At 46.6% G+C, this 27642-nt stretch overlaps 2 protein-coding genes across 2 annotated transcripts in view; one reads left to right on the top strand and one right to left on the bottom strand.

Annotated features, from left to right (window-relative positions):
- The window catches only part of LOC137535281 (zinc finger protein 721-like), a 161569-nt gene that overhangs the window by 17941 nt on the left and 115986 nt on the right, over window positions 1–27642 (bottom strand). The window lies entirely within an intron of this gene.
- LOC137535335 (zinc finger protein 271-like) overlaps window positions 1–27642 on the top strand; it is an 82263-nt gene that overhangs the window by 9427 nt on the left and 45194 nt on the right. Inside the window, exons 3-7 of the mRNA XM_068257165.1 lie at window positions 3617–3751; window positions 3873–3951; window positions 4377–4474; window positions 4587–5100; window positions 11804–12865. Coding sequence (XP_068113266.1) covers window positions 3617–3751; window positions 3873–3951; window positions 4377–4474; window positions 4587–5100; window positions 11804–12865 — 1888 coding nt within the window. The remainder of the gene's footprint in view (window positions 1–3616; window positions 3752–3872; window positions 3952–4376; window positions 4475–4586; window positions 5101–11803; window positions 12866–27642) is intronic.

The raw sequence follows: 27642 nt of genomic DNA, 5'->3' as shown, positions 1-27642 counted from the left end.
CTATCTACACTGGGGAGTGCAGGCTGCCTAATACTGGGGGCACATCTGGCTATCTAAACTGGGGGACACAGGCTGCCTAATACTGGGGACACATCTGGCTATCTACACTGGGGGGATGCAGGCTGTCTAATACTGGGGGAACATCTGGCTATCTACACTGGGGGATGCAGGCTGCCTAATACTGGGGGCACATCTGGCTATCTACACTGGAGGATGCAGGCTGTCTAATACTGGGGGTACATCTGGCTATCTAAACTGGGGGACACAGGCTGCCTAATACTGGGGACACATCTGGCTATCTACACTGGGGGACACAGGCTGCCTAATACTGGGGACACATCTGGCTATCTACACTGGGGAGTGCAGGCTGCCTAATACTGGGGGCACATCTGGCTATCTAAACTGGGGGACACAGGCTGCCTAATACTGGGGACACATCTGGCTATCTACACTGGGGGGATGCAGGCTGTCTAATACTGGGGGAACATCTGGCTATCTACACTGGGGGATGCAGGCTGCCTAATACTGGGGGCACATCTGGCTATCTACACTGGAGGATGCAGGCTGTCTAATACTGGGGGAACATCTGGTTATCTACACTGGAGGATGCAGGCTGCCTAATACTGGGGGCACATCTGGCTATCTACACTGGGGGATGCAGGCTGCCTAATACTGGGGGCACATGTGGCTATCTACACTGAGGGATGCAGGCTGCCTAATACTGGGGGAACATCTGGCTATCTAAACTGGGGGATGCAGGCTGCCTAATACTGGGGACACATCTGACTATCTACACTGAGGGATGCAGGCTGCCTAATACTGGGGGAACATCTGGCTATCTAAACTGGGGGATGCAGGCTGCCTAATACTGGGGGCACATCTGGCTATCTACACTGGGGGGATGCAGGCTGTCTAATACTGGGGGTACATCTGACTATCTAAACTGGGGGACACAGGCTGCCTAATACTGGGGACACATCTGGCTATCTACACTGGGGGGATGCAGGCTGTCTAATACTGGGGGTACATCTGGCTATCTAAACTGGGGGACACAGGCTGCCTAATACTGGGGACACATCTGGCTATCTACACTGGGGGACACAGGATGCCTAATACTGGGGACACATCTGGCTATCTACACTGGGGAGTGCAGGTTCCTAATACTGGGGGCACATCTGGCTATCTAAACTGGGGGACACAGGCTGCCTAATACTGGGGACACATCTGGCTATCTACACTGGGGGGATTCAGGCTGTCTAATACTGGGGGCACATCTGGCTATCTACACTGGGGGGTGCAGGCTGCCTAATACTGGGGACACATCTGGCTATCTACACTGAGGGATGCAGGCTGCCTAATACTGGGGACACATCTGGCTATCTACACTGGGGGGATTCAGGCTGTCTAATACTGGGGGAACATCTGGCTATCTATGCTGGGGGATGCAGGCAGCCTAATACTGGGGGCACATCTGGCTATCTACACTGAGGGATGCAGGCTGCCTAATACTGGGGGTACATCTGGCTATCTAAACTGGGGGACACAGGCTGCCTAATACTGGGGACACATCTGGCTATCTACACTGGGGGGATGCAGGCTGTCTAATACTGGGGGAACATCTGGCTATCTACACTGGGGGATGCAGGCTGCCTAATACTGGGGGCACATCTGGCTATCTACACTGGAGGATGCAGGCTGTCTAATACTGGGGGAACATCTGGTTATCTACACTGGAGGATGCAGGCTGCCTAATACTGGGGGCACATCTGGCTATCTACACTGGGGGATGCAGGCTGCCTAATACTGGGGGCACATGTGGCTATCTACACTGAGGGATGCAGGCTGCCTAATACTGGGGGAACATCTGGCTATCTAAACTGGGGGATGCAGGCTGCCTAATACTGGGGACACATCTGACTATCTACACTGAGGGATGCAGGCTGCCTAATACTGGGGGAACATCTGGCTATCTAAACTGGGGGATGCAGGCTGCCTAATACTGGGGGCACATCTGGCTATCTACACTGGGGGGATGCAGGCTGTCTAATACTGGGGGTACATCTGGCTATCTAAACTGGGGGACACAGGCTGCCTAATACTGGGGACACATCTGGCTATCTACACTGGGGGGATGCAGGCTGTCTAATACTGGGGGTACATCTGGCTATCTAAACTGGGGGACACAGGCTGCCTAATACTGGGGACACATCTGGCTATCTACACTGGGGGACACAGGATGCCTAATACTGGGGACACATCTGGCTATCTACACTGGGGAGTGCAGGTTCCTAATACTGGGGGCACATCTGGCTATCTAAACTGGGGGACACAGGCTGCCTAATACTGGGGACACATCTGGCTATCTACACTGGGGGGATTCAGGCTGTCTAATACTGGGGGCACATCTGGCTATCTACACTGGGGGGTGCAGGCTGCCTAATACTGGGGACACATCTGGCTATCTACACTGAGGGATGCAGGCTGCCTAATACTGGGGACACATCTGGCTATCTACACTGGGGGGATTCAGGCAGCCTAATACTGGGGGCACATCTGGCTATCTACACTGAGGGATGCAGGCTGCCTAATACTGGGGGTACATCTGGCTATCTAAACTGGGGGATGCAGGCAGCCTAATACTGGGGGTACATCTGGCTATCTAAACTGGGGGATGCAGGCAGCCTAATACTGGGGCAGTGTTCTCCCTAGGCTCTAGTTTTGGTGAGCACCCGGCTGTCATCGGCTCACCACCTCCTCTGCTGTAAGTAAAGTTGTGCAGAGTAGCGCCGGCCCTGTATTCTCTTATCTTACCCACCCGGCTACTTTTTCATGCCACCCAGCTGGAATTTTTTTTTTAGGGAGAACACTGTGGGGGCACATCTGGCTATCTACACTGGGGATGCAGGCTGCCTAATACTGGGGACACATCTGGCTATCTACACTGGGGGATGCAGGCTGCCTAATACTGGGGGCACATCTGGCTATCTATACCGGGGAGGGGGGCTGCCTAATACTGGGGACACATCTGGCTATCTACACTGGGGCATGCAGGCTGCCTAATACTAGGGGACACATCTGGCTATCTATACTGGGGGATGCAGGCTGCCTAATACTGGGGGTTGATCTGGCTATCTACACTGGGGGATGCAAGGTGCCTAATACTGGGGGCACATCTGGCTATCTATACTGGGGAGGGGGCTGCCTAATACTGGGGGCACATCTGGCTATCTACACTGTGGGATGCAGGCTGCCTAATACTGGGGGTTGATCTGGCTACCTATACTGAGAAGGGGAGCTGCCTAGAAATGGAGGCTCATCTGGCTTTCTATACTGGGGGCTGCCTAAAACTGGGGGACACATTTGGCTATTTAAACTGGGGGGTGGGGTTACCGAATGCTTGGCTACTTATACTGGGAAAGCCATCTAATACTGTGGGCTGATTTTGCTACCTTTACTGGGGAGTGGGCTGCCTAATACCAGGGCACATCGGGCTACCAAATTGGAATTCCCACCTCTAGTGCTTGATAACCTTGTACCGGCCCTGCACTTACCTGACTGGAGAGGTGAGGAGGATTCTGGGAGATAATGTGACATTACTGTTGGTCTTTCTTTACAGAGTTTTCCTCCAGTGAAGTCTGGTGATCATGTGACCATCACGGTGCCCCCACCTCAGTCCCTTTTATCTGAGAGACACAACATCCAGAGGATTCTTGAAATCACCAGGAAGGTGATGGAGCTGCTGACAGGAGAAGTGAGTGGTGCTGGGCATTATGGGACATTATGCAGTAACTGCAAGGGGTGTGACTGGATGGGTACTGTACCATTGTTGTCCAGTTCCTATAAGGTGTCAGGATGTCTATTTCTTCATGCAGGAGGGTCATTATTTAGGACGACACAAGGACCTCTACAAGGATATCATGATGGAGAATCAGCCAACCCTCATATCTCTAGGTAAGAGTAGACTTTCATCCCTTGGGTCCACCTAGATCATCATCTGATAAAGACATAGTGACAATCAGGCATGCTCAAATTCGGCTTCGGGAGATATCCGGATTTTTGCTATCCGGATATCTCCCAGTAAGGCTGGGCGGGGGGGAGGTCAAGCTTACCTCTCTGCCGTCTTCTTCGGTCGTCCCTCGGCGCCTCCCACGATGCGCTCCAAGCGGCAGTCACCTGATCACGTGGAGCGCATGGAGTGCATAGTGGGAGGCGCCGAGAGATGACCGAAGAAGACGTCAGAGAGGTAAGCTTGACCCCCCCCACCCGCACAGCATTACTGGGAGATATCCGGATAGCAAAAATCCGGTTATCTCCCGAAGCCGAATTTGAACATGCCTGGTGACAATGTATTCAGTCAGTGTGTGTGTTTCCTACAGATGGATCCAGTAACAGAAACCCACTAGAGAGATGTACAGGTCCTCTTTATTCCCAGGATTGTCCACAAGAATATCACACCATCCCCCACCATTATCAGGTAGGTGGGGCTGAAGGTCCTCAGAGACTCTAAACTGTGTGACATTGTTTCCTCCTGCATATGCTGTTATCTGTGTTCACATTTTAAATTATCTCTCACTTTGTGCACTTAGGGTGTAGAAAATTTGCATGAAAGTGCTGTGGTTAAAGAGGAAGAAAAAGAGATGTACGTGAGAAGTGATCACCAGTCTGTGGTGGATGGTGACATGTTGAGGACAATTAAAGATGAAGAAGAGACATATGTGAGGAGTGATCAGCATTCTATGGAGGAGGGTGACATAATGAAGACAATTAAAAAGGAAGAAGAAGAGACAGATGTGAGGAGTGATCAGCAGTCTATGGAGGAGGGTGACATGATGAGGACAAGTAAAGAGGAAGAAGAAGAGACATATGTGAGGAGTGATCAGCATTCTATGGAGGAGGATGACATGATGAGGACAATTAAAGAGGAAGATGAAGAGACATACATAAGGTGTTATCAGCAGTCTATGGAGGAGGGTGACATGATGAGGACAAGTAAAGAGGAAGAAGAAGAGACATATGTGAGGAGTGATAAGCAGTCTATGGAGGAAGATGACATTATGAGGACAAGTAAAGAGGAGGACACTGTTACAGAGGACAGAACAGGTGAATAATTAGCAGTACCTATAGAATAATGTGTATCTGTATTGCTGTTAGGACTGTCACTGCTCACAGACTGGCCATATTAGGGGTTATGCTATGTGCTCATGTTAGATTTTTGCTACCTATTACCAGGGCTGTGAAGTCGGAATCAGGAGTCGGAGCAATTTGGGTACCTGGAGTCGGAGTCAGTGGTTTCATAAACTGAGGAGTCAGAGTTGGATGATTTTTGCACCGACTCCACAGCCCTGTGTATAACAATCATTCATGATAGTATTTGGTGACAGCTCTTTACTCTCTCACACTGGGCTGCCCTCTTTCCCTCTGAGACTTCAGCAGTGGCCTTTTGCTGATTGAACTAATAAAGTGTTACATTTCTGCTAATTTAGTGCCAGCGCTGATGACGTTATGTCATTGTTCTGCCACCTTAGTGTGAACTCTGGTTGCTTAGCAACCAAGGACACTATCTATGGGGGATTGCCTGCGTCTCAGCTCTTCCTGTGTCTGACTCAGCTGAGGTGCACGGCCTTAGATCCAGATGTGGAATATTCTGACATTATCCACCTGTGAGTATGCAGCACTGGGTTTAAACACCTAGAAGTACAGGTATACAGCGATACAGCCTCAGAAGAAGCAGCCAGCAGCGTGAAGCGGCTGTCAGGCTTACTTTAGTGTCCTTCACCCACTGCCTGACTCCTCTCATCACCTCAGTATGTCAGGCTTGCTTTAGTGCCCTGCACCTACTGCCAGACTCCTCTCATCACTTCGGTATGTCAGGCTTGCTTTAGTGCCTTACACCCACTGCCTGACTCCTCCCATCAACTCAGTATGTCAGGCTTGCTTTAGTGCCCTGCACCCACTGCCTGACTCCTCATCACCTGGGTATGTCAGGCTTGCTTTAGTGCCCTGCACCCACTGCCTGACTCCTCTCTTTACCTCCGTATGTCAGGCTTGCTTTATTACCCTGCACCCACTGCCTGACTCCTCTCATCACCTCGGTATGTCAGGCTTGCTTTAGTGCCCTGCCACCACTGCCTGACTCCTCCGATCACCTCGGTATGTCAGGCTTGCTTTAGTGCCCTGCACCCACTGCCTGACTCCTCCCATCACCTCGGTATGTCAGGCTTTCTTTAGTGCCCTGCACCCACTGCCTGACTCCTCCCATCACCTCGGTATGTCGGGCTTGCTTTACTGCCCTGCACCCCCTGCCTGACTCCTCCCATCACCTCGGTATGTCAGGCTTGCTTTAGTGCCCTGCACCCACTGCCTGACTTCTCTCATCATCTCGGTATGTCAGGCTTGCTTTACTGCCCTGCACCCACTGCCTGACTCCTCCCATCACCTCAGTATGTCAGGCTTGCTTTACTGCCCTGCACCCACTGCCTGACTCCTCTCATCACCTCGTATGTCAGGCTTGCTTTAGTGCCCTGCACCCACTGCCTGACTCCTCTCATCACCTCGGTATGTTAGGCTTGCTTTAGTGCCCTGCACCCACTGCCTGACTCATCTCATCACCTCGGTATGTCAGGCTTGCTTTAGTGCCCTGCACCCCCTGCCTGACTCCTCCCATCACCTCCGTATGTCATATTTGCTTTAGTGCCCTGCATCCACTGCCTGACTCCTCTCATCATCTCGGTATGTCAGGCTTGCTTTACTGCCCTGCACCCACTGCCTGACTCCTCCCATCACCTCGGTATGTCAGGCTTGCTTTACTGCCCTGCACCCACTGCCTGACTCCTCTCATCATTTCAATATGTCAGGCTTGCTTTATTGCCCTGCACCCACTGCCTGACTCCTCTCATCACCTCGGTATGTTAGGCTTGCTTTAGTGCCCTGCACCCACTGCCTGACTCATCTCATCACCTCAGTATGTCAGGCTTGCTTTACTACCCTGCACTCACTGCCTGACTCCTCCCATCACCTCGGTATGCCAGGCTTGCTTTATTGCCCTGCACCCACTGCCTGACTTCTCTCATCACCTCGGTATGTCAGGCTTGCTTTAGCGCCCTGCACCCACTGCCTGGCTCCTCCCATCACCTCGCTATATCAGGCTTGCTTTAGTACCCTGCACCCACTTCCTGGCTTCTCCCATCACCTCGGTATGCCAGGCTTGCTTTATTGCCCTGCACCCACTGCCTGACTCCTCTCATCACCTCGGTATGTCAGGCTTGCTTTAGTGCCCTGCACTCACTGCCTGACTCATCCCATCACCTCAGTATGTCAGGCTTGCTTCAGTGCCCTGCACCCACTGCCTAATTCATCCCATCACCTGGGTATGTCAGGCTAGCTTCAGTGCCCTGCACCCACTGCCTGACTCCTCCCATCACCTCGGTGTGTCAGGATTTCTCTAGTGCCCTGCACCCACTGCCTGACTCCTCCCATCACCTCAGTATGTCAGGCTTCAAAGCAACAGATTTGACATCGGCAGTGTCAGGAGTTTTTAGATCTCTTTCTGTGGCTCTGGTGGTTCATGGAGTCAGCTGAAAAGCATGTGTTCTTGGCCCGGAGTGCTTCTATAATCCAGCATTATAATATTTTGCGATGTCCGTCTATCACTAGTTTGGAGATGTATGCTGTGTCCACTGCAGTGACATAGGTAGCCATGACAACGATGGAAAGTCACAGCACATGTTACATCACACCGCTGTGACTGTCCTCCTGTTACTCCAGCTCACATTTACAGATTACCCAGCAAGCTCATGGTGAACCAGAACTTCTAGGAGTGTGTAAGGGGATAAAAGCCCTCTTGCTAAAATGCTATGCAAAGCACAAATGTGCCTAATCAACACAGAATGTATTTGTGATTATTCAGGTTGGAGTGAGCATATAATGTTTCCCACAATGCACCACTGCTGAATATGCAAAGCATCCCTTTTTTGTCCCTGAAAGCTGAAACAAGCTGACACATCATTGCATTCCAGCAGTTCTGGAGGTGTGTTTAGCTTTCAGGGACAACAAAGGGTCAGTTTGCATATTCAGCAGTGATGCATTGTGGGAGACATCATATGCTCACTCCAACCTGAATAATAACAAATACCTTCTGTTTTGAGAAGGCAAATTGATGTTCCATCTGAAACGTGACCCAGCCTAAGAGCTTCTTATGGCAGAACCCGAGTGACATGATTACAAAAAATAACAAGGTTTTCATTTAAAGGAGTAGAAAGCCCGGCATTCACATAGGAAGCATTGAAGGGGGCTTTCACACAGGTACAGAGGAGGCACTGAAATAACTGTGTGATGGGGGCAGGGCATAGGAGGCACTAAAAGAAGAAGAGGAAGCACAACTCTATGGAGAATTGCTAATAACTTAATAAAATCAGAGTCAGTAATTTCTAGCCCCACCCTTTCCCTGCCCCACAGATCTGTCCAATAGGAGCTGCAGTGTGCAGCAGTTTGGTTCCTCATTGGACAGAAGGAAGGGAGGAGAGATATGACTATATATATAGGAGTATCCTATTTTTCGAACTATAAGACACACTTTTTCTTCCCCAAATTTGGGTGGGAAAAGTGAGTGTATCTTGTAGTCCGAATGCAACATATTTTGCCCAGCGCAGCTGTCTCCCTCCCCCTCCCCCTAATAATCCATGCGGTAATTTAATAGCACGTGGAGGAGCCTGAGGATAGCAGCGAGGCTGTGAGTACTGTAACAAGTTTTAGTTGCATGCCTTGCTGCCTATCTACTGCTATAATGCCAGTCGGAGGGAGACAGGAAGCTGGGCAGCTAATGTAGTAGCATAGTGCTGAGGCTTTTAGCAAGATCTGTAACAGGCTTACTGTAATTGGCTGCCCGCTGCTGATATGCCGAGTGAATGGGCGAGAGGGGTAGCTGAGTGGAGGTCATGCCAGCAGATGAGCATAGAGGAGAGGTTGTGAGTTCTGTCTGCGGTGAGATCTGTAAGTTTTCATAGCCTGCCTGATGCCTATCTGCTGTTGATATGTGGGGTGAAGTGAGAGAGGAAGCTGGGCGGCTTGTAGCAGTGTGCGAGCTGGGCACGCATGCAGATCTTGATAACCGCCTCAACACTATGCTACTACATTAACTGCCCAGCTTCCTATCTGCCTCCGACCGGCATTATAGCAGTAGATAGGCAAGGGCATCGGGGCATGCAATTAAAACTTGTGACAGTACTCACAGCCTCACCGCTATGCTCAGCGTCCTGTGCCTTGACCTACCAGGAAGTGGAGGGCAGAACTGTATGGCAAAGGTGAACAGCAGCGCCACAGTTGTACACCTCTCTCGTGGCTGCCGCTAACCCTAGCAGCTTTCCATATGTGAACTGAGGGGCTGGTATTCGGTCCCCTGCTGCTGTTGCCAAACGGACCTTCCTCCCAGATAGATGTTAACAGACACTAGCTGAGGTGCCCACCTCTTCATAACCCGGGCTGGTGGCTGCAATTGAATGGCCAGGTGAAGACCTATAATTACTATAAGGACTGCAATGGGATGACACAAAATGGATGCGGGTAGGTAGAGAAAACCACAGGAAGAGAACCAGGAGCCCAATCTAGTTTAGTATTGTGAGTTATGGTTGGAATTTCATATAGTAATGCTTAGGCTGTTATACTTACAAAATTGGGTTGCAAGCTAGGCAACCACTCAGTGCGCATGCAGGAAGTACCGTCCCCTCTCGCCCTTCTCTGCCGGTGGTCACAGCTCCTTCAAAAGATCCACTTTCTAAAGTGGTGACCCCGAGCTTGGGGTGAATCGTCAGCAGGATGGGGAGGAGGCGCCCGTAGTGTATATATTTTGTATGTCTTATTGCGGAGTACAGTTGTTCAAATAAAAAGTAATAGATGGTTCTACCTTAAAGTGTCCATCCACTAGGTTATATAAGAAATAAATACTTTATTCGGCACTTTTAAATGACAACGCATTTCGCAGAAAAAACGCTTCCTCAGGTCGAATGCTGTGCCCATGTGTGTCTCGTCTCCAGCGATCAGGTGAAGCCGCAGCCCTGCAGCTGCTGCGCACAGACACTACTCAGCACTGGTGTCAGCCAGGAACTCACTGACGTCACGTTCTCTCGAGACAGCCGACACATGACTCGGTTGCTAAGGTGTAGGGAGGTTGTAGCTGTTGCAGTGATTGGGAATCCTTGTTCCTTGCTGAATGGTGATGAATGGCAACTAGGGAGGCGTCCTGCCTACAACCTCCCTACACCTTAGCAACCGGGTCATGTGACGGCTGTCTTGAGAGAACGTGACGTCAGTGAGTGCCTGGCTGACACCAGTGCTGAGTAGTGTCTGTGCACAGCAGCTGTGGGGCTGTGGCTTCACCTGATCGCTGGAGACGAGACACACACAGGCACAGCATTCGACCTGAGGTAGCGGTTTTCCGCGAAACGCGTTGTCATTTAAAAGTGCCGAATAAAGTATTTATTTCTTATATAACCTAGTGGATGGACTACTTTTTTAAGTTAGGACCATCTATTACTTTACTCCGCAATAAGACATACAAAATATATACTCTACATCACAAAATATATACACTACATACATCCATTTTGTCAGCAGGATGGGAGAGGAGGCCTCCCCCATCCTGCTGACAAAATGGATGTGAGTACTGTCAAGAATGCTGATTGTTCGTGTTAGCTGTGAACTGGCTGTTTTGATGCGCTGTCCTTGCCAGCTTTTTGGTCTTGCGATGGATCTCCATAGGTTGTAGTCCTAGGTGCAGGCCACTGGAGTGTTGCATTTCAATGGGGTACCCCTATGTTGCTGTTATATTGCAACACAAGCCTCCTGTTCTTGCTTCATATTGCAACACTTGCTTCAATTAGGGTATAACTGTCACTGGGAGAAGGAAATTATTGGGGGGAGGGGGGGGGGCCTCCACAAGTTGCCTCTGTACCATAGATGCACCAAGTTGTTTTATATTTTTTTCCCTGATTTTTGTGTTCTAAATCTAGGTGCGTTTTATAGTCTGAAAAATATGGTACATATGTATGTATTTATATCCAGCTGCAGAAGTATTAGTGGTTTTGGATCTACAGTACATGACATAAATGGATAATTCGTCTACCTCGCAACTCCTATAATTTAGTGTTGTGTAATGTCACAATATCTTTATTTGCACAAATGGGAACAAGAGAGAGATAAAGGTACATTACAAGGGGCATATGTGTGACAGGAGGATACAATGGTAATAAGAATGTGTAAGTGACACCACATTGCTCTACAAACATAACACAGATCTCTTGCTATAAGTACATATAGGTCTGTTGTCACAGGAGTAACACATTGCTTCCATTGTCTCATCAAGCTGCATTTACTGCATTTCCATGTGTGGCCAATGCTTTATATGTAGGGAGGTCAATGAGATGCAAATAACTCTGTACAAGTATGCAAATATAATGCAAATGGTATGCAGCTAATCACATTTCACAGGAAATTCATTTCATTGTACAAATTTCGAGATACAGAAAATATGAATGCAAAGCAGAGTTATTATCATGTGATTGGCCGCCTGTAATGAGCACAACCTTCTGCAGTTCTCTGTCAGGCTGATAACTAGCGATGGTCAGTGACATGCCAATAACTCTGAGATGGTGAAAATGATATTCTAATTATATGCAAAGATGCTGCATCTGGCCCATTTCCAATCTGCATCATTTTGTAATTATCAGCAGCTCACTGACCATCCCTAATGATAATTGTTCCTCCCCTCAGAATTCTCTAACAGGAAGTGAAGATGTTTCTCTATTTGCAGGGTGGAGTCCCGGAATCAGAAACCTCTCAGAGACTCATCTCTTTATATCCACAGACGGTACAACCAATGATTATGTCACTGGACAAGAGTCTCCTGCAGATATCCTGGTTACCCGAAATATTCTCCCAGACTCCCTTCACCTGTCTAATCCTAAGGGGCCTCATACTCAGCACAGCTTTCACTCTGCTGGATGGTGTCATATCTGTTCCACATGTGGGAAAGATTTTGACAAGAAATCATCTCTCGCCCGTCATGAGAGATCTCACACTGGTGAGAAACCCTATTCATGTGCTGAGTGTGGGAAATGTTTTGGTCAGAAATCAGACCTTGTCAAACATGAGAGATCTCACAGTGGTGAGAAACCTTATTCATGTGCTGAGTGTGGGAAATGTTTTGGGCAGAAAGGAAGCCTTATCACACATGAGAGAACTCACACTGGTGAGAAGCCCTATTCATGTGATGAGTGTGGGAAATGTTTTGGGCGGAAACAACACCTTTTAACACATGAGCTATGTCACACTGGTGAGAAGCCCTATTCATGTGCTGAGTGTGGGAAATGTTTTGGAGAGAAAGCAAAACTTGTTATACATGAGAGATCTCACACTGGTGAGAAGCCCTATTCATGTGCTGAGTGTGGGAAATGTTTTCCGCAGAAATCAGACCTTGTCAAACATGAGAGATCTCACAGTGGTGAGAAACCTTATTCATGTGCTGAGTGTGGGAAATGTTTTGGGCAGAAAGGAAGCCTTATCACACATGAGAGAACTCACACTGGTGAGAAGCCCTATTCATGTGATGAGTGTGGGAAATGTTTTGGGCGGAAACAACACCTTATAACACATGAGATATGTCACACTGGTGAGAAGCCCTATTCATGTGCTGAGTGTGGGAAATGTTTTGGAGAGAAAGCAAAACTTGTTATACATGAGAGATCTCACACTGGTGAGAAGCCCTATTCATGTGCTGAGTGTGGGAAATGTTTTCGGCAGAAAGGAAGCCTTGTCACACATGAAAGATCTCACACTGGTGAGAAGCCCTTTTCATGTGCTGAGTGTGGGAAAGGTTTTGGACATAAAAGAAGCCTTGTCACACATGAGAGATCTCACACTGGGGAGAAGCCCTAATTATGTGCTGAGTGTGGGAAATGTTTTGAACGTAAATTACTGCTTGTGGGGCATTTGTGCTGGGTGTGGGAAATGCTTTGGCGATAAGTTTTCTTTTTCAGTGTTCTTTTGCAAAGCGCACATGGCCCAAATAAAGAGTCCTTTAACTGCAAAAATTATTTGTCCAGTCAGGACAGTGCGCTTCAAAAATCAGACAGTGCCATTAAAATTGCAACAGCCCTATTTGCCTATCTAAAACACATCACAGCCGCACATATCACACAGACTCACTCCACAAACTATTGGGATACTCCACTATATAGCTAGGCAGCAGCAAAATCCAGTAAAGTGCTATAGCAAAGCTGAGATGACAGTATACATCCACATGCTTAGTTATGAGTTTGTTAGCTGGTAAAGCTCAGTTAGTACAGATCCACCATACTCATACCTATTGTACACATGAATGGCACTATAGGTATGTCACAGTCCGCTACAATCTTCACCTGGCTATATGCTTAGAGCCACCAAGGCAGGCCAGCAGGGGGGATCCACTGCAAGTGCTTATTGGATCGCCAAGCTCTATGCATGTTCACCACGGTAGCAGCAGTGCATCCATCCTCTCCCCTTGGACCAGGAAGAGTAGTAGAGAGACGGTCCCCAGTGTCAGAAGAGCACTTCCAAGTCAGCTCAATGGAGGTGAGCCTCCAAAACTCTGCAGAGCAGGTTGTAGTAACAGGGACAGTATGCAGCAGGGCACAGGTGTGCAGCCTCGCGTATGGCAGACTGTGGATCGGCTGGTGGGTCAGAAACCCTGACTAGTTTCACCTGATGTATCCAGGCTTCATCAGGGCAGGGGTTATAGGGGCAGGCCTTCCAATTTGAAGGAGTAGTCTTGCTTTGCCCATTTATAGTTTCCACAGATGCCTCTGCATACAAGGAATATTTTTAAGTTCAAAACTGAGCAGTGGTTGCATGATAACAGGAGACAGAAAATCAGTAGTGGCAACAGCTGTAGTTATAACTATCTCAGCCAAACAGGCCACAATATTTAAGCCTAAACACCAGATAACAAATATATATATTACTGTGCAGTAGTTTTAGGCAGGTGTGAAAAAATGCTGTAAACAAGGAATGCTTTCAGAAATGTAAATATTGATTGTTTATTGTTACCGATTTACAAAATGAAAAGTGAGCGAAAAAAATTAAAATCTAAATCAATTTAATACTGCATCACCAAGGTCTGTCCCAGACAAAGGGGCAGATTCATTATTGTTCATGCTCTGAAACAGTGTGAGTTACATTTTGCTATGCACGCTAGTTCATTAGCAACGGCCGATACTTTTAGTATCTCACAATAGTGACGTATCGCTATCGTGATAGTTCCCTAGTGCTGTCGCTACTACATTAATTGATGAAGTAACATCCGCGCTAGTGATATGTCACTATTGCGCAGCACTTAAAGGGACCCTGAGCTGTTCTTAAAATAAAATTGGACTTATCTCGGGCTTCCTCTAGCCCCCCCGGTATCCTGCGAGGTCTCCCGGCATCTTCCTGGCCTCTTCAGTGGTCCCGCTGCCCTGTCCGGTAATCCGGTGACTTCCGAGCAAGTCCCTTATGCGCACTCCCGAAGCGAACCCGCCTCATCATCATGGCGGGTGCCGTCAGCCTCCTGCACTTGCGCGGTTCTCTAAACACTTTACTGCGTATGTGCTTCGGGATTACCGGACCGGACAGCAGGACCGCTACTTCACTAGCGTGCGTAAGAACATTTACCTGGCGCTGTTTCAGCGCATTAATATTAATGAATCTGCCCCAAAGATTTCAAAGCAGACTGGGGTTTAAAAATGTGCTGTTTAACCACTTAAGGACCATAGGCATACACCCCCCTAGTAACCAGGCTATTTTTTACAAATCTGGGTTTGGCAGCTTTAAGAGCTTGCTGCAAAGCCATACAACTTAGCACACATGAATCCCCCCTTTTTTTGCCCACTAACAGAGCTTTCTGTTGGTGGGTTCTTATCGCTGCTGCCCTGTTTGTTTGTTTTTTATTTGTGTGAGTTTTTTTTATAAATTTAACTTTTTTCTTTTTTTCTTTCCCCCATCCCTCCCTCCCCCTGCCAGCCAATCACAGCGATCATCTCTCATAGGCATCAGCCTATGAGAGCTGATCGCTCTCTGAGCCTCTCCAGGGGACAGCCAGGTGACACGGCTGTCGCCAGTACAGCGGTGCCATAGATCGCAGTGCTATACAATGTAAATAGACGTAAGTTTCGCCATCTAACATTCTATTAGTGGCGATCGGCACTGTTAGACTGTTCAAGCGGCGATGCGCAGGCATCAGCGCACGATTCCCTGCAAAACCCCACCCCAAGACTTGATGCCTTTCGGCGTTAGGCAGTCCTGGGGCTGCCAATCTTTCGAGGGGGTTAAGCTCTTTTGATGAAGCACAAAGGTTTTAGATGCAATGATCGGCCAAGGAAATAGAGTACTGGTTAAGGGCGCCGCCTTTGACATGGAAGACTAGGGTTCGAATCCTGGCTAGGGTCAGTACCTATTCAGTAAGGAGTTTGAGGCAAGACTCACTAACACTGCAGGGTGGCCTCTTGAGCGCGTCCCGGTGGCTGCAGCTCTTGAGCCCTTTGAGTCCAACTGGAGAAAAGCTCTATAAAATGTTCGGATTATTATTATGAAAGACATATCAAGCTTATTACCATTCAAAATCAGAAGATATCCAGCAGTGCCATCAGCTCAGAAATGTTAGAAACCAGTGAGACCCAGGTACACTCATCTACTGTCCAGAGAAGTCTAGCCAGAAGTGGTCTTCATGGAAGAGTTGCAGCCAAAATGCCATACCGCCGGCGCATAATCAAGGCTGTAAGAACCTATACATTGGTTGCTATTGGCAACAGCACAACACACCTTTTACTCGGGCACCAGCAACTCATTCGAGCTGCAACTCACAGCGACAGCATACAGGAGATAGAGCGGAGACAGCCACCTTCACCTTTAAGGGGTTTATTCAGCAATCAGGCATCTTTTGTTACATGTTGATTTCTTCAGAGTATAAACAGTCTTTCCTATGTCCTATGTACATCGCATATATTTACAGCATAAAGACATGAAGCTATTATTCTAACTAGGAAGCGTAGAGAGCAGGATAGCATGCAGAAGACGAAGTAAAGGTAGCTTCTCTGCCATCCCGTCTCCGACTTTTAGATGAACATCAAAGAGTTAAATTTTGACATCACCCGAGCCATACCCCCAAGCCTACAATTGGCGGGCATGGGCATGTGACCCACATCATCATCTAACCCACCTGTGCTTTATGACCTAGATGGAAGGAGTGCAATGTTTTCCAAATATCGGCTTTGTTTACCGTTTCATAGACTAATGGCCCAAACACACGGGGCACAACTGTCGCCACAAACACGTAGCACGCGCATGTCTGAGCGACGGTTGCGCCGCGTGTATGACTCGCGCGCCACGAACTGTCGCCGGATAGTGAAGTTGCCGTGCGATTGAAAAGTTTAATCGCCGGCAACTTCTGTCTCCGCAACTGTTGCTAGTCCGCCACGCGTACTGCGTGTGTATGCGGAATAGCGACAGGAGACAAACGCAAGTGAATGGAGCATCCGGCCGGGGGATGCTCCTTTCACAGACAGCTTCCGCCGTGTCTCTGCCTTTCTGGTGAGACATTTGGATAGCTGTCGCCGCCAGGGAGCTGTCACTCCCTGGTCTCTCGGCTGCATGCAACAGGGGACAATGTAGCTTAACCACTTGAGGACCGTAAGCTTTGCCCCCCTTAAAGAGGAACTGTAACGACAAAACGGCCCCTGGGGGGTACTCACCTTGGGTGGGGGAAGCCTCAGGATCCTAATGAGGCTTCCCACGCCGTCCTGCGTCCCTCGGGGGTCTCGCTGTAGCCCTCCGTACAGCCGTGACGCAATATTTACCTTCCTGGCTCCTGCGCAGGCGCTCTGATGCCTCTCGGCGCCGAAGTAGGCAGAAATACCCGATCACCGTCGGGTCTGCTCTACTGCGCAGGCGCAAGTTTCCGGCGCCTGCGCAGTAGAGCGGACCCAACGGAGATCGGGTATTTCCGTCTATTTCCGTGCAGAAAGTCGCCACAGCGCCCCCGCTGGAGCCAGCAAAGGTAAATATTGAACTGACAGTCGGCACAGTCGCCGGCTGTTCGGAGGGCTGCGACGAGACCCCCGTGGGACAGAGGACGGCGTGGGAAGCCTCATTAAGATCCGGAGGCTTCCCCCACCCGAGGTGAGTACCCCCCAGGGGATCTTTTTAATGTTACAGAGTCTCTTTAAGGACCAGACCCTTTTTTTCCATTCAGACCACTGCAGCTTTCACGGTTTATTGCTCGCTCATACAACCTACCACCTAAATGAATTTTGGCTCCTTTTCTTATCACTAATAAAGCTTTCTTTTGGTGCTATTTGATTGCTGCTGCGATTTTTACTTTTTATTATATTCATCAAAAAAGACATGAATTTTGTCAAAAAAATGATTTTTTTTAACTTTCTGTGCTGACATTTTTCAAATAAAGTAAAATTTCTGTATACATGCAGCACGAAAAATGTGGACAAACATGTTTTTAATAAAAGAAACCCCATTCAGCCTATATTGATTGGTTTGGGTAAAAGTTATAGCGTTTACAAACTATGGTGCAAAAAGTGATTTTTCCCATTTTCAAGCATCTATGACTTTTCTGACCACCTGTCATGTTTCATGAGGGGCTAGAATTCCAGGATAGTATAAATACCCCCCAAATGACCCCATTTTGGATAGAAGACATCCCAAAGTATTCACTGAGAGGCATGGTGAGTTCATAGAAGATTTTTTTTTTTGTCACAAGTTAGCGGAAAATGACACTTTGTGACAAAAAAGGAAAAAAAAGTTTCCATTTCTTCTAACTTGCGACCAAAAAAAAAATGAAATCTGCCACGGAATCTCTATGCTCCTCTCTGAATACCTTGAAGTGTCTACTTTCCAAAATGGGGTCATTTGTGGGGTGTGTTTACTGTCCTTGCATTTTGGGGGGTGCCTAATTGTAAGCACCCCTGTAAAGCCTAAAGGTGCTCATTGGACTTTGGGCCCCTTAGCGCAGTTAGGCTGCAAAAAAGTGCCACACGTGGTATTGCCGTACTCAGGAGAAGTAGTATAATGTGTTTTGGGGTGTATTTTTACACATACCCATGCTGGGTGGGAGAAATATCTCTGTAAATGACAAGTGTTTGATTTTTTTTTTACACACAATTGTCCATTTACTGAGATATTTCTCCCACTCAGCATGGGTATGTGTAAAAATACACCCCAAAACACATTATACTACTTCTCCCGAGTACGGCAATACCACATGTGTGGCTCTTTTTTGCACCCTAACTGCGCTAAGGGGCCCAAAGTCCAATGAGTACCTTTAGGATTTCACAGATCATTTTTGTTTCAAGAATACTCCTCACGGTTTAGGGCCCCTAAAATGCCAGGGCAGTATAGGAACCCCACAAGTGACCCCATTTTAGAAAGAAGACACCCCAAGGTATTCCGTTAGGAGTATGGTGAGTTCATAGAAGATTTTATTTTTTGTCACAAGTTAGCGGAAATTGATTTTAATTGTTTTTTTTCACAAAGTGTCATTTTCCGCTAACTTGTGACAAAAAATAAAATCTTCTATGAACTCACCATACTCCTAACGGAATACCTCTGGGTGTCTTCTTTCTAGAATGGGGTTCCTATACTGCCCTGGCATTTTTTGGGCCCTAAACCGTGAGGAGTAGTCTTGAAACCAAATGTCGCAAAATGACCTGTGAAATCCTAAAGGTACTCATTGGACTTTGGGCCCCTTAGCGCAGTTAGGCTGCAAAAAAGTGCCACACGTGGTATTGCCGTACTCAGGAGAAGTAGTATAATGTGTTTTGGGGTGTATTTTTACACATACCCATGCTGGGTGGGAGAAATATCTCTGTAAATGACAATTGTTTGATTTTTTTTTTACACACAATTGTCCATTTACAGAGAGATTTTTCCCACCCAGCATGGGTATGTGTAAAAATGCACCCCAAAACACATTATACTACTTTTCCTGAGTATGGCAGTACCACATGTGTGACACTTTTTTGCAGCCTAGGTGCGCTAAGGGGCCCAACGTCCTATTCACAGGTCATTTTGAGGCATTTGTTTACTAGACTACTCCTCACGGTTTAGGGCCCCTAAAATGCCAGGGCAGTATAGGAACCCCACAAGTGACCCCATTTTAGAAAGAAGACACCGCAAGGTATTCCGTTAGGTGTATGGCGAGTTCATAGAAGATTTTATTTTTTGTCACAAGTTAGTAAAAAATTACACTTTATGAAAAAAAAAAAACAATAAAAATCAATTTCCGCTAACTTTTCACAATACATAAAATCTTCTATGAACTCATCATACACCTAACAGAATACCTTGGGGTGTCTTTTTTTCTAAAATGGGGTCACTTGTGGGGTTCCTATACCGCCCTGGCATTTTACGGGCCCAAAACCCTGAGTAGTCTGGAAACCAAATGTCTCAAAATGACTGTTCAGGGGTATAAGCATCTGCAAATTTTGATGACAGGTGGTCTATGAGAGGGCGAATTTTGTGGAACCGGTCATAAGCAGGGTGGCCTTTTAGATGACAGGTTGTATTGGGCCTGATCTGATGGATAGGAGTGCTAGGGGGGTGACAGGAGGTGATTGATGGGTGTCTCAGGGGGTGGTTAGAGGGGAAAATAGATGCAATCAATGCACTGGGGAGGTGATCGGAAGGGGGTCTGAGGGGGATCTGAGGGTTTGGCCGAGTGATCAGGAGTCCACACGGAGCAAATTAGGGCCTGATCTGATGGGTAGGTGTGCTAGGGGTGACAGGAGGTGATTGATGGGTGTCTCAAGGTGTGATTAGAGGGGGGAATAGATGCAAGCAATGCACTGGCGAGGTGATCAGGGCTGGGGTCTGAGGGTGTGGGCGGGTGATTGAGTGCCCTAGGGGCAGATAGGGGTCTAATCTGATAGGTAGCAGTGACAGGGGGTGATTGATGGGTAATTAGTGGGTGTTTAGGGTAGAGAACAGATGTAAACACTGCACTTGGGAGGTGATCTGACGTCGGATCTGCGGGCGATCTATTGGTGTGGGTGGGTGATCAGATTGCCCGCAAGGGGCAGGTTAGGGGCTGATTGATGGGTGGCAGTGACAGGGGGTGATTGATGGGTGGCAGTGACAGGGCGTGATTGATGGGTGATTGACAGGTGATTGACAGGTGATCAGTGGGTTATTACAGGGAAAAACAGATGTAGATATTGCACTAGCGAATTGATAAGGACGGGTTTGAGGGCAATCTGAGCGTGTAGGCGGGTGATTGGGTGCCCGCAAGGGGCAGATTAGGGTCTGATCTGATGGGTAACAGTGACAGGTGGTGATAGGGGGTGATTGATGGGTAATTAGTGGGTGTTTAGGGTAGAGAACAGATGTAAACACTGCACTTGGGAGGTGATCTGACGTCGGATCCGCGGGCGATCTATTGGTGTGGGTGGGTGATCAGATTGCCCGCAAGGGGCAGGTTAGGGGCTGATTGATGGGTGGCAGTGACAGGGGGTGATTGATAGGTGATTGACAGGTGATCAGGGGGATAGATGCATACAGTACACGGGGGGGGGGGGGGTCTGGGGAGAATCTGAGGGGGGGGGGTGATCAGGAGGGAGCAGGGGGCAGTTTAGGGGATTAAAAAAAATAGCGTTGACAGATAGTGACAGGGAGTGATTGATGGGTGATTAGGTGGGTGATTGGGTGCAAACAGTGGTCTGGGAGGTGGGCGGGGGGGGGGGTCTGAGGAGTGCTGTGGGCGATCAGGGGGGGGGGAAATCAGTGTGCTTGGGTGCAGACTAGGGTGGCTGCAGCCTGCCCTGGTGGTCCCTCGGACACTGGGACCACCAGGGCAGGAGGCAGCCTGTATAATACACTTTGTATAAATTACAAAGTGTATTATACACTTTGTATGCGGCGATCCGGGTGCTAGTAACCCGCCGGCGCTTCCGAACGGCCGGCGGGTTACAGTGCGAGGGGGGCGGAGCCAGTCCCCGGCGGAGGATCGCGTCACGAATGACGCGATCGCTCCGTCCATGCCCGTACAAGGACCGCCGCCTCTGTGCATGCGGCGGTCCTTGCGGGATCCACTTTCCGGCCGCCCCTGTGCAGTGGGCGGTCGGTAAGTGGTTAACAGTCGGGACATTTAGAACTGAAAACATATTATGTGTCCTTTCTAGAAGAACATGTTTCTTGTAAATGACTGCATAATTTCTCTCCGAGAAACTATGCTTAAAGAGACCCTGCATCTCAAGTCTTTACTAGACTTTAGTACTTGAGGCCTAGAATTCAAGTATTATTATTATTATTATTATTTATTTATAAAGCGCCAACATATTCCATGGCGCTGTACAATGTAAGAAAACAAGCAAGGGATACATAATGATACAGACGATATACATCAAATATAAACACTGATACAAGATACAGCACTGCTGATTACAATTTGATTTAACATGATGACTAAAATGTATAAATGTCTAACAGTGTGCAAGCAATTAAATTAATAACAGTCCATGTCACAAAAGGGTGAGAGCCCTGCCCTTGCAAGCTTACAATCTAAAGGAATGGGGTGGAAACAAGAGGTGGGGATGTATACAGTATATGTACAGGCAGTGCGTAATTAGGTTATTTAGTGCGTGCATGGCCTAAGCTAGAGAATATGCTTGTCAGAAAAGGTGGGTTTTGAGGGAGCGTTTAAAGATTTCAAAGGTGGGAGAGTGGCGGATGTGTTGTGGAAGGGCATTCCAGAGGAGGGGTGAGGTACGTGAGAAGTCTTGTACACGTGAATGTGAGGAGGTAATTGTAGAAGAGTACTTACTTACATTCTAACAAAGGCCAAGTGACTCAAGTATGCATGAAAACATAGGAACTGGGGTGCAGAAAAATGGCAGCAGGTGCTGAGTCTAGACTGATGAGTCAAAATTTGAAATATTTGGCTGTAGCAGAAGGCAGTTTGTGCATCAAAGTGCTGAGAGCGGTACGAATAATGTCTTCAGGCAACAATGAAGCATGGTGGAGGTTCCTTGAACATTTGGGGCTGCATTTCTGTAAATGGAGTTGGGGATTTGGTCAGAAAATACAGGCAAATACTTATCCATCATGCAATACCATCAGGGAGGCATATGGTTGGTGTCAAATATATTCTGCAGCAGGAAAACAACCCCAAACATACAGCCAAATTCATGAAGAACTATCTTCAGAGTAAAGAATAAGAAAAAAAGACCTGGAAGTGATGGTTCACAGAGCCCTCATCTCAATATCATCAAGTGTGTCTGTGATTACATGAGACAGAAGAATGTGAGGAAGCCTAAATCCACAGAAGATCTGTGTGGCTAATTCAGGGGCATTTCTAGCCTTTTTGTCACTCCAGGCAAGAAGTCCTGTGTCAGTCCACTCCAGAAAAAAAACAAAAAACCAAGACACACAAGAATATAAACCATGTGCCATATAGGGTGGATGCATAATACAGGGAGTCCCTGAAATACTAAAAACCTGCCCATCCTGTTGCATTTCATTGCGCACCCCCTTCCTGCACTACCCCAGCTTAGTGTGTAAAGGCAGAGTATAGTGCAGCAGAGGCTGTGCTCTCATCTCCTTGCTGGAGTCTAGTACTGTGCTTCCGACTGTCCGCTCAACACTAGAGTGAGCAGAAAACATGATGGTCACACAGACACAGCACTGGACTCCGGAGGGGAGGTTAGAGCACAGCTTCTGCTGTGCTATACTCTGCCTTTACACACTGGACTGGGGGAGTGCAGGAGTGGGACGGCAACAGATAGTTGGACAAGGGGACAGGAATTCACAGAAGGGGACAGAATGAGGCAAAAAGGTGGACAGAAGGAGACAGGGGGGCACAGAGGGCTGCACACAGAGCTGGATGATCCACAAGGCAACTCAGGCAGGTACCTAGGGCCTGGAGACAGTCTAGGTACCCGGTTTATGCTAGCCCCCAACAAATCTTGCCAAAAAAGCTGGTGGCCATCAAGGGTGGGCCCAAAGTTGTTGCTTGTCTAGGGCACCATTTCACCTTAATCCATCTCTGGACGCAGAGGTGGGGCAGAGGTGCCACAGGGCGACTGAAGGTGGCACAAGGAGACAGAAGGAGGAACAAACACTCGCTTAATCGTGGCTTAATCAAGGGCATGGCGACCCCTAGGACCAATGGCACTCCAGGAAGTGGCCTGGATTGCCTATGCCTAAAAACGTCCCCTGGGTTAATTCTCCAAGATGTCTGGAACAACCTATCAGTCGAGTTCCATCAAAAACTGTGTGCAAGTGTACCTAGAAGAATTGATGCTGTTTTAAAGGTAAAATGTGATCACACCATAATTTATTTTGATTTCGATTTCTCTTTTGTTCTTTCACTGCATTCCATTGGTTTATGAAAATAAATAATGAACACTTCCAATTTTTTTTTCCAATGTGTACAGCACTTTTTCACACCTGCCTAAAACTATTACACACTACTGTATTTCTCTAGTCCTAGTCATCATCTGTATCCATTCACCACACTGACCCTAACTAGCGGGGTGGGGGGGGGGGGGTGGAGCTGGAAGCCGAGCATCAAAGCCATAAGCCACAATGAACACCAGGCAAACCGTAGTGGAGTAGCTAAAAGACGGCTTATTAGACCTGCACAATATCAGACCATGAGTTACAGAGGCGGATTTCTGATGTGGAAGATGCGGTCTCCCCCTCCCTAGCAACTATAATGCTTTAGACAAAAGAGTTGAGTTTGACAGGAAGAAGGCGGATGACCTGGAAAATAGGTCGTGCCACAATAATATTAGGATCCTTTTCAAATAATTTTTATTAAGTTTTCGCAAATATTAACAAACAGTATTCAGTCGCAAATAAGTCAAGAATCATAACCTAAAGCAACAGATTGATATAAATTGTTGAATCAATCGCATCTTTGAAACATAAATGATTTCAATAAATGTAGCATTAATACATAAACATAAAAGTCTGTAAAGAACATTCTATGTGGCAAACATACGGTATACTGTAAGTTTCCTCTTACTATCTATAACATTAAGAAAGAACTAAACTAGAAGTACCCCCCCCCCCCCCTCATTTAAACTCCTCTATGAGTCTAATCAAATTACACATTTCTTAAAGAAAACCTGAACTGAACATAAAAAGTCAAAATAAACATACACAAGTCATACTTACCTCCTGTGTAGTCTACTCCTCAATCTATTTTTCCTCTTCTGAGTCCTGTTTGTTCACTGTGATCAAGGGAATTCTCAGTCCTCCATTTTGAAAATGGCCATTACCCCATAACAGCTTTCTGGTCAGCACACAGTTAAACTGTAACATCGCTCACTTGAGCCATAGGGAAACATGGACACATCAGTTCTCCTCTCAGCTATAACTGACAGCAACTGATATTTTACTGACAGCAACTGATATATTTCAGTTCTGACAAAATATTGTCAGAACTGGAAGGGATTATTGTCAGAAGAAAATGGTGAGCTTCTGAGAGGAACTGATGGCGAGGTAACTATGTAATGTTCATTTGAAGTAACCTCATGTGTTTATTTTAAATAATTTTACTCAGTACAGGTTCTCTTTAAGATCTTTAATCCCTAATCCTACCTCCATTAAATCTATCACGATCTTCGAGGACCTTTGTACTCAAAAAGGGCCTCATTACTCAAATTTATTCCCTCCTGTGCACTAATTCTTACTCTCTCTCTCCAAATTACGACTATATGACCAAATGGGAATCTTCCCTCTCCCGGTCTCAAACAAAGACTGGGAATCTATTTGGCAGAATGCTAAAGACTCATCAATGTGCGTACAAATCAAAGAAAACCTATATAAGATACTGTTTAGATGGTACTTAACTCCCGCTACCCTATCACGCATATACCCAGGCTCTTCGGACCTCTGCTGGAGGGGATGTGGGCTTAAAGGGTCAATAGAACACATTTTTTTGGTATTGTCCTCTCTTAACTTCCTTCTGGAGTGAAATCCAAACTCTTATTTTTAAAGTCTTGGACTTAACGATTCCCCTGGACCCCATCTTTATGTTACTAGGTAAATCCATTCCTCAAGCCCGTAAATTTGAGAGAATTTTAATAATACGCATCCTTACTGCAGCTCGGTTATCTATAGCCTCTAATTGGAAAAAATTAGCCCCACCCGAACTACCTGAAGTCCTAGAAAACATGAAATGGACTAAACTTAGGGAAAAATTAACTGCTACCCTCAGGGATACTGAGGCTAGATTTGATAAGATATGGGGTCCATGGGAACTCTACCTGGATAATGGCTGATAAAATTAAAACCCTCCTCTCTGCCCCCCCCCCCAGACCACAAGGTCTACCTCAGTAAGCTACCTTGGCCCTGACCGCCCCACTACTATTCGTTTAGACTTAGGAACCGACCTGATACTAATATTTATCTTTTATACTGCTTTTGTTCTTGTTCTTGTTTTTTTCATTGTTCTATTGGTTAACATCAGTCATTTGGACTTAAACAAATTCATGGACTAATTGATGTCCTAGGTACAATCTGTATTTCTTTCCGATTTTTTTCACATTCTAGGTATTCTCTTCATTGATCTTCAATTTCACCTAGGTATACTTCTTTAAAACAGATACAAGAGACTTGAAATTTCACCATCCAAAGTCAACTCTATAATTCATATGGTCAAAATTATATCATGATCATTCTCTAAAGTTGTAATCAAGCTGTTCACCTACGCATAGACTACAGTATATTGTTAAAAGAGGAAAAAGATTGTTCCATTGTCTGTGATCACACTCTTTGTATCTATCTATCTATCTATCTATCTATCTATCTATCTATCTATCTATCTATCTATCTATGCTTTTGAATACAATAAAAAACAGTGTTACAAAAAAAAAAAAAAAAGAAATAACTAAACTCTGATTAAGTAGTAAGGATATACCAAAAAAAAGAGAAAAGAGCCCAAGGTCTATAAAAAAAAACAGATATATTCCCCTTGAGGATAGCTAATCTTAACCGTTCTTTCTGGATGAGCTCTATTATGAAGGATATTTTCATATTTCAAGTTTGCTTCTGATAAAGCACGTATTTGGGATATAGATGGAGTATCTGTCGATCTCCAATTAGAAATAATAAGATATCTTGTTGCACATAAAATATGAGTAGCAATATGTTTTTTATCTCTTACAAGTGACTCTAACCCAATGTGTAAAAAAGCCATAGCAGGATTAGGATTTAAAGGAAGTGCAGATTTATTAGGCAAGTTGTATTTTTGAGGAATAATTTTATTATTGAACAACAACCATGTTCTCAATGAACCCAAAAAACTCATTAATATCAAAGCTGAATATTTATTATAGTTTGTTTTTAGTTTTAGCTATTTTAGGGGGATATCTGTGTGTGCAGGTGACTATTACTGTGCATAATTATTAGGCAACTTAACAAAAAACAAATCTATACCCATTTCAATTATTTATTTTTACCAGTGAAACCAATATAACATCTCAACATTCACAAATATACATTTCTGACATTCAAAAACAAAACAAAAACAAATCAGTGACCAATATAGTCACCTTTCTTTGCAAGGACACTCAAAAGCCTGCCATCCATGGATTCTGTCAGTGTTTTGATCTGTTCACCATTAACATTGCGTGCAGCAGCAACCACAGCCTCCCAGACACTGTTCAGAGAGGTGTACTGTTTTCCCTCCTTGTAAATCTCACATTTTATGATGGACCACAGGTTCTCAATGGGGTTCAGATCTGGTGAACAAGGAGGCCATGTCATTAGTTTTTCTTCTTTTATACCCTTTCTTGCCAGCCACGCTGTGTGGAGTACTTGGATGCGTGTGATGGAGCATTGTCCTGCATGAAAATCATGTTTTTCTTGAAGGATGCAGACTTCTTCCTGTACCACTGCTTGAAGAAGGTGTCTTCCAGAAACTGGCAGTAGGACTGGGAGTTGAGCTTGACTCCATCCTCAACCCGAAAAGGCCCCACAAGCTCATCTTTGATGATACCAGCCCAAACCAGTACTCCACCTCCACCTTGCTGGCGTCTGAGCCGGACTGGAGCTCTCTGCCCTTTACCGATCCAGCCACGGGCCCATCCATCTGGCCCATCAAGACTCATTTCATCAGTCCATAAAACCTTAGAAAAATCAGTCTTGAGATATTTCTTGGCCCAGTCTTGACGTTTCAGCTTGTGTGTCTTTGTTCAGTGGTGGTCGTCTTTCAGCCTTTCTTACCTTGGCCATGTCTCTGAGTATTGCACACCTTGTGCTTTTGGGCACTCCAGTGATGTTGCAGCTCTGAAATATGGCCAAACTGGTGGCAAGTGGCATCTTGGCAGCTGCACGCTTGACTTTTCTCAGTTCATGGGCAGTTATTTTGCGCTTTGGTTTTTCCACACGCTTCTTGCGACCCTGTTGACTATTTTGAATGAAACGCTTGATTGTTCGATGATCACGCTTCAGAAGCTTTGCAATTTTAAGAGTGCTGCATCCCTCTGCAAGATATCTCACTATTTTTTACTTTTCTGAGACCGGCAAGTCCTTCTTTTGACCCATTTTGCCAAAGGAAAGGAAGTTGCCTAATAGTTATGCACACCTAATATAGGGTGTTGATGTCATTAGACCACACCCCTT

Source organism: Hyperolius riggenbachi, chromosome 10 (genome assembly GCF_040937935.1).
Source record: "Hyperolius riggenbachi isolate aHypRig1 chromosome 10, aHypRig1.pri, whole genome shotgun sequence".
Taxonomy (NCBI): domain Eukaryota; kingdom Metazoa; phylum Chordata; class Amphibia; order Anura; family Hyperoliidae; genus Hyperolius; species Hyperolius riggenbachi.
The sequence above is the reverse complement of the archived record's forward strand: the minus strand, read 5'-3'. Positions and strand labels throughout refer to the sequence as shown.